The sequence below is a fragment of the Rhodnius prolixus genome, unplaced genomic scaffold (assembly GCF_049639745.1).
Source record: "Rhodnius prolixus isolate KJV_2025 unplaced genomic scaffold, Rpr scaffold_12, whole genome shotgun sequence".
Classification (NCBI taxonomy): Eukaryota; Metazoa; Arthropoda; class Insecta; order Hemiptera; family Reduviidae; genus Rhodnius; species Rhodnius prolixus.
The window spans coordinates 10757662-10774194 of record NW_027411635.1 but is presented as its reverse complement, the minus strand read 5'-3'; the positions used below and the strand labels follow the sequence as shown (position 1 = coordinate 10774194).

General features: G+C 37.0%; 1 protein-coding gene and 1 long non-coding RNA gene across 4 annotated transcripts in view; one reads left to right on the top strand and one right to left on the bottom strand.

Moving 5' to 3' along the window:
- The window catches only part of stol (voltage-dependent calcium channel subunit stolid), a 49997-nt gene that overhangs the window by 22318 nt on the left and 11146 nt on the right, over window positions 1-16533 (bottom strand). For 2 of the 3 annotated variants that reach the window (XM_074143323.1, XM_074143321.1), the window contains exons 13-21: window positions 14228-14242; window positions 12831-12938; window positions 12582-12653; window positions 11606-11747; window positions 10865-10910; window positions 9582-9727; window positions 9458-9499; window positions 9209-9302; window positions 6622-6654 (exon numbers count right to left, since the gene is read on the bottom strand). In XM_074143323.1, coding sequence (XP_073999424.1) covers window positions 6622-6654; window positions 9209-9302; window positions 9458-9499; window positions 9582-9727; window positions 10865-10910; window positions 11606-11747; window positions 12582-12653; window positions 12831-12938; window positions 14228-14242 — 698 coding nt within the window. The remainder of the gene's footprint in view (window positions 1-6621; window positions 6655-9208; window positions 9303-9457; window positions 9500-9581; window positions 9728-10864; window positions 10911-11605; window positions 11748-12581; window positions 12654-12830; window positions 12939-14227; window positions 14243-16533) is intronic. The other variant, XM_074143322.1, reaches the window with a different exon arrangement.
- On the top strand, window positions 7801-15219 carry LOC141461891 (uncharacterized). Its single transcript, XR_012463064.1, has 4 exons — window positions 7801-8445; window positions 8677-8792; window positions 9564-9790; window positions 14628-15219. It is a non-coding gene; the product is annotated as an uncharacterized lncRNA (long non-coding RNA).

Sequence of the window (16533 nt, the reverse complement as noted above, 5' to 3'; positions counted from 1 at the left end):
GCGCTGAATCTATAGGGCCGCCGAATTGGCATCAGCGGTCTCCTTAGAGGCCTCGCCAGAAGGTGCAGATTGCAGGAGAGAGGGAGGCCTTGGTGCCGACGCGAGACGAACCACTGACCGGGCCCGAAGCCGGTCCGCGGAAGGTGGAAGAGTAAAACGTACCTGCTTCGGTCCGAGAGTGGACTTATAAGGGCCATACAGTACCCAGCCGAGCGTGGTATTGAATGCAGCCGGGGCGCGAGGGGTGGGAGGGATTCGGCCAGAGCGAAGCAGGCACGGAAGGATATCGTTGCCCAACAGAATGTCGACATCCTGGGGCTGATTGAAGGCCTGATCGGCCAAAGCCAAGCGGCGCAAATGAGGCCACTCTTCGTAAAAGGGCGTGTGCGGCGTGGGGGGAACAATGTTGTCCAGGACTATGGAGTGCACCAACAGCCGGGGGGGATCCGCGTGTTGCATGAGGCAGAAGGTGGTTCGATAACGCGATCGCACACGGCGACTAGATCCCAAAGTGAGCAGCTCCGTATTGGCGCGGAGCAAAGGAAGGCCCACGCGCTGGGCACAGCGACGAGTGATGATGGTCTGATGACTGCCCGAATCGAGCAGGGCGCGGGTAAAGTAATAGCGTCCCCCGTGAAAGACACGGACAGTGGCGGTAGGCATGAGTACGGTGGTAGGGTCCGGGATTGCGTTGCCAGAAAAGCAGGGTGTAGGAGGCAGTCGACAGGGCGGGAGCTGAGCCCGGACGCGACCGCAGGTGGTCGCGGGGCTCGTAGCCTCGCTCTGAGGCGAGGGGCTGTCATCCCAACGGCTGGAAAGCGATGGCGAGGGACTGTCATCCCAACGGTTGCAAAGCGGTGGCGAGGGGCAGTCATCCCATCGGTTGGAAAGCGGCGGCGAGGGGCAGTCATCCCATCGGCTATGGAACGGTGGCGAGGGGGAGTCATCCCATCGACTAGGATGTGGTAGCGAGGCGGAGGGCGGCTCCTCAGATGCGGGGAGCGAAGAAGCTCGTGGCGAAGGGGATAGCGAAGTAGAAGAACGCCGCCTCGGGGTTGTCGGGCGAGTAGAAGGGACCTCGATTTGGCGGTTTATGTGGACCAGCGTGTGGTGCGCGCGCCCGCAGAAGTGGCACCGATACTGGGAACGGCATGCGGAGGTGCAGTGCACCGCAGATAAGCAGTTGCGGCACAAGGCCGCCTGACTGACGTATTCGCGGCGGTGAGGCACTGAAAGGGCCTTAAACCCCAAACACTGGCGGATAGAGTGCTCACCATGGCAGTATTCGCACGTATAGACCCTCAGAGCTGGGAGCGCCGAAGGAGGCGGGAAGACGGCCCGGCGATGCGTTAAGGAGGCGGTGGAAGTCTCAAATGTTGCGGGGGGCGCATGGGTCGACGTGGACGGTCGCGAAGGGGCCTGGGCAGCAGAGGGAGCCTTGTGAGATGGGGTGGGGGTGCTGTGGTGGAGAGTGGCGAGCCGAAGTGCGAGTAGGGTGTTACGCAAGAACACCTTGAGGTGCTCCACCGTGGGAAACTCCACGTCCCTGTGGGCATTCTCAAAGCGGATTAAGGTTTCGCTATCGAGCTGGCGCGCCAGCAACGCGAACACCAGAAACGCGGATAAATCTGGTACCTTAATCTCAAGCAGGGCTTCCGCGCACGCCATGCCCTGAGACAACACCATCTGGATGTGCTCTGCAGATGAGGGGGTAGTGGGAGGAGGTATGTCCAGCAGCTGATGCAATAGCTGCTGAGCGAGTTGCCGCCTGTTGTCATAGGCTTGGCGAAGCGTAGCCCAGGCGGTTTGAAACTGTCCCTCGCCTATGGGGATGTGTTGGATGGTAGCCAAGGCTTCGCCTCGCAAGGCGCTGCGCAGGTGAAGTAGCCGCTCGACGTCAGTGACTTCTGGGTGGTTCAAAACCAACGCGGTGAACGTGTCCCTGAAGCCGACCCAGCGCTGGATATCCCCATCAAAGTTAGGGATGGGAATCTGAGGCAAAAGGCACGCACGGATGTAGGGCGAGGCAGGGGAGGGGCCCGCGGAATAGGCGTCCACAAAGGTGCAAAGGATCTGCTGGCGCAGTGACCTCACCTGCTGAACCCCCTCCATCACCTGCTCCTCTGACAGGCCTTCAGGTAGCGGGTCCGCCTCCATATAGGGCTTCGCGCGCTGCAGGAAGGCAGCGTGGTCGTTCTCGACCAGTTCTCGCAGCGTAGCGATCATCGAGGCTTCCTGTGAGCTCTGGCAGAAGGTTGCACGGTGGCCGTTCAACGCTATTCTGGCACTGCGCACTAAGCGGACAAATACCGTGTATGACAATGCACTAGGGAGCCGCTTGTTCTTATTGTTTGCCATCGCTGGAGATGGTGAAAGAACAAATAATACGAGAGCGAAAAGAATTAATAAGGAATCCCCGGAGAGAAGTTAGCCAATAAGTTCTGAAGCGGAAGGGTAAGTGCGGGAGGCGACGAAGAGGTTTCCTTCCTAAATTCCGGCCCGAAGGATCAAAATGTAAGGCTTACACCTGGATGCCAGGGCGGTAGGCAAAGCGAACGCAGTCAAGTGAGGGAGATCTGAATATCTGAGAAACAAAGGATAAATGTCAAAAAAAGGACAAGCGAAAATAGCACTTACCTTTGAAGGCTGGAAGTGAAGGGCCCACGATCCCTGCTAGGGCAAAGAGCGTCGGCGTCAGGTAGTGAGAAGAGGAAGGAGGGAAACGGATATAAGTGTATAACTATGTTATGTGGTGTAGTGTGCCAGTCTAGCACGGTGAAGCTGGGGTATGAGGTTTAGGAATAAACTGGAAGCATGAAAAGTTAAACAGGAACGCACGGATGCGAAGTGTAGCGGGGTCACAAGCGGAAATGATGTAGCAACGGAAAACTGACGGTTATTTACATGCACGAGTTGCGCTATGCAAGCTGGTTCGTAGCAAACTGAACTGGCACTGATAGGAGAGGGGACCATATCGTCTACAAGAAGGTAGTGGGGGCCAGTTCGATGACGTGATAAGTAAGCAAAATAATGTGTAAACAAAAGGTTTAAAGAAATAAAGGCTTAAAGATAACAAGAGACAGATTTAAAATAAACAAGAAAAACTGAAAGTGCCACACAGGAAAGGATTAAATCCCTTGTTATTAGCAGCAAAGAAAGAAACGACGGGTCTACGCATACATAGGCACACGTGTTGGTGAGGGGGATGGTGAAGGGGGGCGGAGGAGGTCGCCTCACACACACACACACACTCTCTCTAACATCGGGCCAGTGTTGCCAGTTCACTTCACGCGAGTGTTACAAGCTCGCTTCACCCGACTCGGCCCCGCCGGAACACATATTTCAAAATATAAAATCATATTTTTTTGAGTGACATTTTATTTAAGCAACAGAGACTTAGATACAACCATTCTGTTGAAAATTACAAATAAATTATATGAACGAATCTATTATTTATTTTCCTAATCACCAATGAATTCATGATAATTATCCGAATAGAGGGGTTTCCTACAGCGTGGCTTCCGAAAAGAGGAAAATGTTGAGAAATGCTGCACTAGATAATGCTTCAAGTTGCTAGATCAAGGTCTAGAATAGACCGTTTCACTGAGCCCGTATTACAACGATCAAACGGACCCAGTAATAACACACAATGTTAAAATATTAATGATCATTAAATTATAATTTACATGAAGATGTTAGAATTCGTTTAAAATACATGTTTAATACAAATTATTGTAAAATTCGAAATTAATACAATTTTATTTCAAAAATATATTACATTAAAAAAGGGACTATGTCCCTTTGCCAAGAGAAAGCGAAAAAATAGCATTTTAAGTTGGATTGATATTTAAGCGGGCATAAATACTATAACATAACTGTTGCCGCGGTTTTTTCTAGAAATTATATTACATTCACAGATTGTGAGACTGAGACAGCCTTTAAAACACTAAAAGAGTGTTCGGCTGCATCATTGTTCCACCAACTGGTTGAGTTAATTTACTTAGAGATGCTTAAATTAGTGAGCTCACACTGTTCTGGTTCTTGGTACATTGGGGCGCATTTCTTGTGAGAATTGTGAACACATTCATTAAAGAGTGCAGGAATGTTTCACCTCAGGAAAAATTTATTTCGGTATTCTTAATTAGATACAGTATTTATGCTTGCACTAAGTTATAATTTATCACATTACTATTTACAATAATTAATAAAAAAATGTTTTAAAATTCCTGGCAGCATGTAAACAAAAATTAAAAACTCCATCCTGTACAAAATTGTTAAAACACAACAAATAAGAAATTTACGTAAAAAATAAAATTTAAAAATAACCAGTAATTTAAGGTTTCTTAATTATTGAGACAAAAATTAATTCAGTATCTCAGTTAGATGTTAATTCCAATCCAGGAAACCAAAACTTTTGTAATGAAATACTCATCCGGCTACCACTCACTTCAATTCTCATAGCTGTCACTAACAATTTTTTTCTAAATGAATTTCGACTAGATATATCGCTTTCAACGTTTAACAGATTTGGGAACCTAAGCTAATATGAAACTAGCTCTTTATAAGTGAGCTCGACCAACTGTCTCTACGAACAAGGATGGGCAAATTTAGTCACAACTAATTCTTAACTCTCATGACTAGATTAACCGAAGTTAGAGTACGATTAATGATTGAAGATTGAGTCATAAAATTTTGTGACGACTTTGACTAAATCTTCAATTGTTAGTTGAAGTCGGTCGATGACTAATTTATTTATCAGAGTTAAGAACAGAGTAAAACTCCGAAAACCAGACTGATTATCATATCGTATTCTCTATATGTTTTGATGCAGACTTGAAAACACCTGCAGAACTGTAAGGGCTATATAGCCTTACCCATTTTCTACATAAAGTCGTAAATGGCATTTTTGACGTTACTGCATGTTTTGAAATATTAATGCACAAAAACCCATTTCTAGATTCAATTCCCACATTTTTAATCGCACAGATTGTTTCATAAACCGATTAAACCGAGCATTAAACAACCCCCCCCCCAAAAAAAACAGTCTTGAAAATTTAAAGAACGCTCAAACTTGATGTTACTTAGCATGTTGTGTTGTTGAGCTATAGAGCTCTCAGCTCACCGCTACAAATGTAGATCATTGTCTGAGAAACACATTTTTATACGCAAGGGACCTCAATTCGCAAAATTTGACAGATCTTTTCCTTTTTAAGCGTAAGAGGAGTAAATTTAATTTCTACAGCAGTCCAGCTAACTGAGACAGTATTGTTCAAAGGTGATCACACTTTTTTATACAAACTTCTACCCAATAATACATCATCTACAATCCTATCCATTTCTTACAAACTATAAAATACAAATTTGAGTAAGAAATACATATCAGTAAGATAAATTTTACAATAAATATCCCTTGATCAAAAAAAAAAAAAAAAATGCTTAGTCTTCTGGTGAATTTCTGTTGTTAGATTTCAACAGTTAGAACTTAACTTGGGAACAAAAGATACCGTATAATCAACAATGCTTAAAATAGGGCATAAAGCTTCAAATTCTAAAATAATGGGATGTATAACAGAAAAAACGTTTTTCAATAAGAAAAAAAAAACAAAACAATGTTTATGTCCTTTATGAATGGTACAGTAAAGTTGTGAGTGCAGACTATTGTAACTGATAGATTTTGACTGTGTATTAAGGTAAACGTTTTTCCAAACAGTTGGATTTCTTGCCTAAATCAATAATTATACGCCAATAAAGAAAATAAAAAAACTCGTGGAGATAAGGTGGGGTTATTAATGAAAGCAACAATAACTTTTCCACAATTTTTTCACTTGCATTAACTGGAAATGCCCTAATACTGCCATCCAAACCACTGACTTCTTGGTAAGTTAACTCATATCATATGCTTTAGTAAAAGTTTCATAATATGGAGTTTTTTTTATTCTTTTTAACGGCAAATTAACAAGTTCACTGTGTTGGTGGACAGTTGGAGGTGTAAATTCATTCGCTAGTACACTTTATCTCCTTTCGTAGAAACAATTATTTAACCGTATCCTCCGATCAGTGTAGCAGTAATTATGTTAGGGTTTGCTTAGGCAGCTTTTCCCGTAAATCCTCATCAAAGTCACGTCATGGTAGCCATGGACTGGTCTTTCTTTATATGAGCATGCCACCAATATAACCTTTTTTAAAAACATTGATGGGCAGTACGCTGGTCAAAAGCATCTTGCCCTTGGACATCACATAATGAACAAAGTAGCTTCACTAGCTGTACGCTGTTTATTGTTTGGAGTTGGGTGTAATACAAATAATGACTCTTAATATACTATAAATTAAGAAAATAAGGCGTTTGCAAAGATATGCTTATCCACAAAAGTTTTATGATCAATGGAAGTACTGTGAAAGAAAATAGTCATTGTTTTTCTCAAAATGCATTAATATAACCTGTGGGCAAACAAAATTATGTCTTTAAAACTATCTCTGTTAAAGCAATCTACCAGAAGACTTTGCCAATTTTTTTTTTTTTTTTTTTAATTGCACATTTCAATACAATGTTATATTCTGGTTCATCAAATACTATTTCAATTCAAAAATTCGTGGTTGGGTTTGAGTGTTTTTATAGTTTACCTGTGTAGGAGAGCCATCAAAGTGGCGATAGGGCTAGTGCAGGGAGATAGACAAACGGGTTAGTGATTAGTGCAGATTAGCTTTCAAACAGAAAATGTTTTAAAATGGTAATTTTGCAATTTAACTGGTCTTGTTAGGTTAAGAGCTAGGTACGAATGAAGGTTATTAAATAGCGCATCTTCTAAACTTAATGGATCGAGCTTCTCTCCTCTGCCAACAGAAAATAGTAAATTTCGTCCATTTCAATTGTTTACATAATCTACAACTGTAAATGACTGGCCGATTCTTCTTGATTTAAATTTTATCTAAATTGCACTATGGTTATTGTACCAATAATCAGATAAGCTAGCTATGGCACATTCCTAATTAAAAACCAACTTAATTGTGAGCTTTCACCATTCTGGCCAGAGTATTTATAGATAAATAAGCATTCTACTTATTAGCTGGGTGTGTCCAAAGCTGCTGTTTAATAAATAGGCCAAGCGGGAGTTACGGCTTGTGAGGGTTTGGAGGACAAGTTTTGCCCAAAACCTTAATGGTGCACTGACATCCCCTTCTTGAAAATAAACCCATTTGGTGATAAGCAAAAGTTCAGGTATCCCCGTAATTGTGAGAGCCAATTAAAATGGATTGTGCTAAAGCATAGGCATAGGCATGTATCAAGTTGTATTCTAAGACAACTCATCTTCGTTTTCGAAACATGCTTATATGATTTTACTAAACTTGCACAACCTAAATGTATTGAATATTATCTATTTTTGTTTGAATAATTTTTCATTTTATATTATTGATTAAAAATATGGTTAGGTCCGAACTGCTGGATTAATATTCTTGATTTTATCGTCAATGAATTGTAAAATATTTTGTAAAAATGATGGAAAACGTTTAAAGGGTTCTATACGTTTGAAATAATCAGAACGTATGAAATAAGTATAATTCCGTATTAAGCATAAAATTCGTGATTTTGCTTAAATTTGGGCGCCTCCCCCCATATGAAATGGAATTTCAACTATACAATTCTAAAACTATGCAGACACTAAACGTACAGAATCTTTAAAAGATTACTAGATTTCATTAATTTCATTTCATTATTTTTGCTGAATGTTTAACGATTCAATAACATTTTGAATAACACATACAACCCATGTAACCTTCCTCATTCAGTCAGCGAGTGTAGTGTGAGACGGTGATGTAAATAAAGTCAAATTCCTCTACATCAAACTGATTCATCCACCTCTGATGATGGATGAAAGTCCAAAACCGGCCAGACATACAAGAAATATGCGAGCTACAACGGATAAAATCAGAGATTCTTAACTTAATTTGATTTCCTATTCTGAGTATGTCTTCACGACTAAAAACTCGGGCAAGGCGTAGCGTAGTAATGGTGTGTAGCAATAATTCGTTGAGGTTGTGAGTTGGGACAGAATGTTTGAGAACCTCCAGCCTCCAAGACATTGTTCACTAGTCTGTCTGGCGCGATAATATTTGTGTCAATTGAAAATAGGTCAATTTGACACAATATGTTTTTTAAACTTTAAGTAGGACCTTTATTTAACCCATCTAGCCTGATTAGAGTCAGAAGTGTAGCTTGGGTATTGTTTTCAGTTTAAGCTAAGTTAAACCAAGACTGATAGATTCTTATCAAGATATGCAAAATTAACCATTTTAAAACAATTGGATTTAAAAACAAAACAAAAAATACGCACATTTTCGAAAGAAAAAAACAAAAGTGGTGTAAAATTTTCCAAAATAATAATTTTAATATCTAAAACAAAACAAAAAAATACCAATATAATCTCAATTGAGCATCAATTTTAAAAGGTGAGATCCATCTCAAAAAATAAAACTATTTTCTAGCTTTAGTTTGCAAATTGCGTGGATGTGTTTTCACAATTGTTTTTGTTAAATGATTTTGTTAAGTACTCTGAATTATATATTACATTTGAGCTCAATTAAGCCAGGTCAATTTATTGTTTGAAATTTGCACCGATATTAAAAAAAAAAGTTTAGTAGAGGCAACCGTTTCATAATTTTGTCTGCGCTCTCTTTTAGCACAAAAAACTTTAAGAAAATCATTGGAACCGTTGGACTTGAAAGAAATATGGCAAATACACTCAGAAAAATCTTTTTTTCTTGTAAAGTTGAACTGGTAATGGGTCACATTACAGGTAAGGTTGCGCTTTCATTTAATATTATATAGATAATAGATTTGTCTATTGTATTTACTGTATGAATTTAGAGGCATGTATTATTTTCTCTTTATGAAGGTGGAGATTCTCTAAATTGTAGTTATCTGATTATAGCTGTTTAGAGGCTTGTTTATCCGTACTTTTTGCCAGATATAGAGTTTAACAATTCAGAGAACAAGGATCTAATTGCTGTTAATATTATACAGCGGGTAGATATGTATCGTACATTGTACTAACTGGGAGCATTTTACAGGCATTATTACATTTGCCTGTTTTTCTACGCAGCAGCATTTTCACAGCAACAGACAAAATTATCAATTAAGATGTGAATGTGTGACCTAGTTTATTGTAACTTAATTTATTAATTTTTTACGAGATTTTTAATATTTACTTACTGTTTGTCTTCCTTAAGACTGGAGGGTCCAGCAGTCTCCAGCCCTTGGGTGACCATCGCGTCGAATACCAGAGACTGCATTAAGTCGCGATCGCCTGAATAATAGATCATTAAGAATAATTTATTGAGCTCCATGCATTCAGTGCGAGCGTTAGTCAAATTAGTTCAGGGTTCAAAAAATTAGTAACACAAACTCTGAGCTAGTGAGTCATAAATAAATCAACCTGACTTGCGGTAGGTATAAACTTACAGTAGTGTGAATCTCGTTCCATCTTCTTGGTACCTCCTTGTCCTGCAAATAGATAGAACGAACAAATATATTATAAATTACTATAAACTTGGTAAATAATTTCTAGTTGCTGGTCAAGTTTTACCTGCTTCATGAGGGCGTGATGGTGATCTGGGACGCACAGACATCCACTTCCAGGCAGGACGTCTAGTCCTGGACAGGAAGTGCAGTACCTGCTCCTCCGCTGAGCTAAATTTATGCTCATTAGCGTAATTGTATTCGCAGTAAACCCTGGAAATTTATAATAATCAATTATAGGTTGGCTGAATCCATACTGTGCCACCCATTCAACTGGTGAGTTAAAAACAAATACGTATTTTTTTAAACATTTACCATATCTAGCAAACTGCCGGTTTAGCACTATCAGATTATTACTTGTTCCGAACAATAACTTATTTCCTTCGAGTCTGCAGAATAAAGAATTTAAGAGGAAGTTACAGTTCAATAATTATTTGCTTCTAAAGAATGGTAACGGCATTGGATCTAAAGTTGGATGTCGAAAATTTTGATTAATCCAATTCGAATGCTTGAACTTTGTATCGGGTCAATTTCGAAGTATTGGACCGTGCATTATTTTGTTAAAAAAGTAATAAAGTCGGTTCACAGTAGAAGAGGGAAAAAACGGTTTTGACATTTAGGATTCATTCATAATGAATAATTACTAGTCTATCTGTTAAAAATAATAATAAAAATAATTTTCCGAATCAAATGTATTACATTTTCTTCTGTGCTAAGTCACTGCGATCTGTTCATTACTTAACAAATGGTGACGGCAATTACATTACGCCTCTTTACAACAATTATAAAATATTTGGTTAATGAAACGATCTCCTAGTGCAGGGGTTGGCAACCCGCGGCTCTTTTATCCAAATTTTGTGACTCTTCAGCCTGTCCAAAATATATTGTATATTTCAATTTTATTGAAACAAATGTAAATTTCATTTATTAAAGTAAAGATATTTTTCCAAAAAGAATTTTAAATGTGATAGGTTTGAAGTTGAATAGAATTATTTTAAAATACAGTATGTAATTATAAAAGACTGCCGCCATTTTCATTCAATTACAGGTGTAGTTATTATTTATTCGTTGATTTACTTTGCAATATGTGAAAATACATTAATAAAACATTTAAATTTTATTGAATATCATAAAATCATAATTTGTGAAAATACAAATGATCTACAGAGTTTTGTACACTATCATCCTTGCGGCTCTTGGTAAGATTTATTAAAATTATTTAAGGAAAAATGGCTCTCTACTTGAGAAAGGTTGCCGACCCCTGACCTAGTGGAATTCAAAATAGCTTTCGTCAAGTTTCGATACTGTGCTTGAGCTAGTAAAAAATTGAGTTAATATCTTTAGACTCACCATTCTGGGTGTACTCGCCAATTCTTTCCTTTAAAATACTCGGTAACTGTAAAAAAACAAACTCGTTTGTAATATTCAATACACAGAATTTTTTGAAGATTTTCAATGGATTAATTTTAAACATTTAAATTGAATACATTCACCCCTTTACCAGAGGGGCGAGTTTATTGATGTGATTTTAATTTTCAAGAATTTTACTGGAATGGCTCAAACTGTTTTTTTTTTTAATTTTTTGCGCACCTAAATGTGATCACTCCCAGAATAATTAATTGTTTTGTGAATATTTTGAATAAACTGTTGTGTTTCTACTTCTCTCAAGGAGCTTTTTGTGAACACTGAAAAGATAATTTATTTTGTTAACGTTAAAAAACATTAAAAGCATTGCTGGAATTAAAAGTTTAGGAAAATCTGTGCAGATCAGTGCAGATTTACGACTGAATCAATTTTATTTAAATTTCGTAATACTTCTACCAACGTAAAAGCCTATGGCTTAGACTTGAACTATTTTTTCCAGAAGAGGCGCATTGCCTGCTGGACTGATTTTCTTTATGTAAGCTTGCAAAAAAAAAAAAAAACAATTACATCCTACCTCGTCCATTCAATTTTTGAGGAAAAATAAATGTTTGAAGAGAATTTTTTACTTTTAATTGTTATGATTAGAAAAAAGAGTAATTCTAGCGGGTTTATTGTTGTGCATACCCGTCCCCTCAAAAATCAATCCAGAAGCTGTAATGTACTTACCATTGACGTGGCTAAGTTTAATCTCCTCCTGTGCCTCCACTTCGTACAAGCCGTAACCATCCGGTAAGGCTAAGCCGAGTGAAAAGGGCGTGCCTTCAATAGGATGATAAAAGTATTTATTACGCCGTGTGGTCACACGTTTCTGGAAAAGTACTCACAGTCATGAGTTAAAATAAATAAATAAAAAACACCAGAAATAATCTAAATTTCGTTTTGTTAGCTAAAGGCATGTTCGACGTGTGATTTGTTGGGTGGTTCTATTATGTATTGACGGTGAAACACCAAAGAAAGACCAACAAAATTAATAGCCAAAGAAGCCGCCTGTATGGGGAGAATGAAGAATCTGGAATTTAGCTACCAGTGAATAGTCTACATACTAAACAACCACCGTAAAATAGAAAATGCATGAAAAACCACATTTTGATTTCCAATATGCCTTACGGATCTCAGTTCTACCGCCTGTATGATATATCGGGCCCGATTAAACCCTGGTTAGTGGTGTGGACAGTGTGGCTGAGTTTGTGACGAGATGTGCCATAAACTGATGCAGGTTATATGTTAATCAGAATGCCATGCAGTTAATTTTAAGTGTTAATAAACTGTTTGGAAGAGCTAACTTGTTTGAAAACACTACAAGTCACAGTTTAGTAGAGGGCAAGCAGCTAACAATCTGGTTGTCGACACTAATCCCTCTGAGACCCACTTGGAGAGCAGCTAGATAACATTTTGAAAAAACGATATCGCAAGAAATAGAGAATATTAAAAAAATAATTGATAAATTGAGCAGAAACCTAGGCTGTATCAACTGAATTCGGCGGTACAAGCCGAGACGATTTACAGAGTCAAATCCATCATGAGGAAGTTATGCCGGGTTTTAGAGTCTCCCTGAACTTTTATGTAGGATAACTATCGATTTAAATTAACTAATAACTTTTTTTTCCCTAACAGACGCTATAAGAAATTTTTCTCCACTTACCATATTGTCATAATGCACTTTGACTTTCAGCTCCGTCTCGCCTTCCTTCTGATTAATCATATCATTGCGTAACTGAAAATAAAATCAATGTCATGTTTTAGCAATTGTAAAAAAGAGTTAAATAGAATGAAGCCGTGACATGCTTCTGGTCTTTAGTGAATAGTTTACACTTCTCAAATTAGACCAACTATATATAAATATATGTGCTTATCAAAACTAGTTGGACTGAGTAAACCTAACAGAACTTACATCATTCAGAAGGCTGTTGTTAATCTCCCGTGGATTTAAGTCCGAATCCAACAATTCGACACTAGTCAGATCTACACTGTTGTAAATAGGCTTCAGTGAGTCTATAAACTAGAACAAAAAAGTTTTAAGATAATAAATATTGTAGTTCCCCCTAATTTTATATAAATTGTATTATATAAACAGTAGCGTAGCGTGATTGTTTTATATGGGTAGGTCTATGGCAAGAATGATTCTTCAATTTTATCTCACTAAAATTTCACGTAACAAGATTTTGCGAATATTGGACTTATCTTGGTCATCAAATACAGGTCATGAGACACAGAACATGTTGGGAGATGACTCACGCAGAAGACCTTGCAGTCAAAATTTAACAGAGATATCTAAAAATCATTTTTCATTTAATTTCCTGACAGAAATACATAGAAAACTATTTTTGAAAATTACGCGTAAATTTCTCATCAAGTATCCTCAAACGGAGATTACAACTACATCATTTAGTTTTAATTTTCGTATAGAGTGAAGAAAGACGAAGATTCTATTGAATTTGTCCGTTAAATTTTCTTTTTCAATTAAAGCCAAGTTCTCCGCCTTACATAATTTACTAATTCAGTAAGAACTAATTGGCATTTTCCAAATGACTGAAGCTTTTAAGTTCGCATCTTACGGGAAAACAATAAATAAATACCAACTCTAGATCGTCCGCTAGGACATATATAAGCACATAAGGTTGTCCGTGAACATATACAAAATAAATACATAAAATAACACGCTAAAAAGCAAGAATGCAGTGTTCAGCGTGTCCAGAAATGACGAACCAGATAACAGAGCATTTAATTAAGTTTTCAAGCAAAAACAAAACAAACAAAAGATAGAAAAAAAAGTGATGCGCGCTTATTCTCGCCATCAACTACCGGAAACAGCCTTTAGCTAGCCTTCGGATCTTCGATACTATGAAGCAGCGAGGAGTCGACGACTGCGCAAGTGCAGGAGGCTGCGAAAGGCATTTTTGTTATAATGCTTGAACGTTTAGGCTCTGTTTATTCGTAGAACATGTAATTCAATACTAAAATGACAAAAAAAAAATCTGCATTTATGTTTAAGTGTAGGTAGATGTAAAAGACTAATAAAAGTAAATGATTCATGATACCAAAAAATATGGTAGTAGACTCAGCCATGGAGCCTAACTGAAAGATACGCTTTTGCTTCATCTACACTACATTGTATTGGTTTGGGGGCAGTTTACACGAATTTTAGCAGTGCCATTTCTGACGATCAACCCTTATACAATTGTCACACAGTACAATTTTAATTATATGTGGGAACACTGTATATGCTTAAAATTGGCAATAATAACAATATAAATAGCACGAAATCAAAGCAAAGATTACAAAGCTTACTTGATTCTTGTTGTACTGCAGATCCATCCATGGCAGCAGCATAAAAATTTCATAGATTAGACAATTTTAAAATAGTCATTAAAGTGTGTTGCATTATAACGTGATTCTCTTTGTCTAAGAGTAAAGAAAAGTGAACAATATATTAGTGGATTTAGAACTCAGAAGAAAAAGTAGATACATCAATATACTTGGTGCTCTATGTCTGAGAGTGTATGCCTAGCAGTAGGATTAAAATAGGTATCTGAATGTTTAAATAGTAAAGCCTGCGCTATCTCTTGGCGAAAGGCAGTACTACATACCTACTATAATATAAGGCGTGAGATTTGTTGGTAGCTCCGTTATCATTTTGAATACTGACTTGAAATGTTTTTTTTTTTTTGTGCTAAGTACTTTCTTTTAGTTTCAGTAAGCTAAAAATAAAGGTCTGTTTAGAGGAAGACCGGAGAGCTTAAGTGCAGTGAATGAAAAGCTGTGATTACAACCAAAGAAAAACATTAATAGTTAATAGTTAACTTATGTAGTTAATTCGCAGTTTTATAAAGTGCCTAACACTTTCACTATGTTTCTGTCTCTTACTACACTTGCTGTTGAATAAACGAGCAATAGTTAGCTAATCACGGTTCGCCTAGAACGATTTTAATTGAAAAGTTCACCAACATTGAAAATTTTTTTTTCTCCTTATTATTTGGGTCAAAACTAACCAAAATCCACTGAAAACCAAATCGGTTTACGTTGCGGATTTTTTTTTTTTTTAATTTTTTAGGTCAAAAAATGGCTTTTTTTTGCATTGTTAAGCTTAATAAGGAAAAACAATATAGTTTTTTGCAAAACCAATGCATGCATTTTGAAGCTGAGGGAATTTCCGACAGATTGATGTATTTTATAAATGATAAAAATGAAATTTCGACATTCAAAATCAATAAAAAAGACATTTTTGAGCAAAATAAGGCAAAAACAAGGTGTTTCTCGCATTTCCAAGCTTACTTAACAAATAAATCATCGTTTTTTTGTGGAAGGGAATGGGACTTTTCAAAAATGAGAAAAATTCCTGCAAAATACAATATTTATACACTGGGAAAAGGGAAATTTTCCAACTCAAATTCATTTAATGAAACTTTTTGAATTAAAAGAGCCCAAATAATTTTTTATCGAATTGCAGGGCTTAGTAACAAAAAAAATTAAAGTTTTTGCTATTGGAGACATTGTGATTGACATCTGAGGTTGTAAAGAACTTACTCAATTATTTTTAAGTTTTTTTAGTCAACATTTTTTACTTTATTTGAATAAAGATAGATATTCATAGAAATTAAATTTTCACAAAAAAGACATTTATGTACATGTACATAAATATAAAAATTTAAAGTAATTATAAACTTAAAGTAATTTAAATTTTATTTTTTAACAAAAATCTCAATAATTTTATCGTGAAGTATACAATACTTTGATGTCATATATTATGATATAAATTATTTTGTCAACAAAAGAAAACCAAATGATTACAATTGTAAACAACAATAGAACGAAGAAGTCTTTCACCATACTTTGGTATTTCCATGCCGTATGGTACTTGTACTTTCCTATGAGTTTAATAAAGTATTAAAAAAAAAATGTAATCATTTGTCTTTTAATTCAAAAAGTTTCATTAAATGAATTTGAATTGGAAAGTTTCACTTTTTCCAGTGTATAAATATTGTATTTTGCAGGAATTTTTCTCCATTTTTGAAAAGTCCCATTCCCTTCCACAAAAAAACAATGATTTATTTGTTAAGTAAGCTTTGAAATGCGAGAAACACCTTGTTTTTGCCTTATTTTGCTCAAAAATGTCTTTTTTATTGATTTTGAATGTCGAAATTTCATTTTTATCATTTATAAAATACATCAATCTGTCGGAAATTCCCTCAGCTTCAAAATGCATGCATTGGTTTTGCAAAAAACTGAATTGTTTTTCCTTATTAAACTTAACAATGCAAAAAAAAAGCCGTTTTTTGACCTAAAAAATTAAAAAAAAAAAAATCCGCAACGTAAACCGATTTGGTTTTTGGTGGATTTTGGTTATTTTTGACCCAAATAATGAGAAAATTTTTTTTTTAATGTTGGTGAACTTTTCAATTAAAATCGTTCTAGGCGAACTGTGTAATTAATCAGTTCAAGATAAAAAATAATTTGATAAACTAAAATTTTTAACAGAAATGAAATAATCATTATACATAAATATTCCATTAATTCCCCCACGCTTCAGCAACATGAGTTCACTTTTATAGCTATTAGATTAAGGAAAATATCATTAGTTACTATTGATTGTGAGA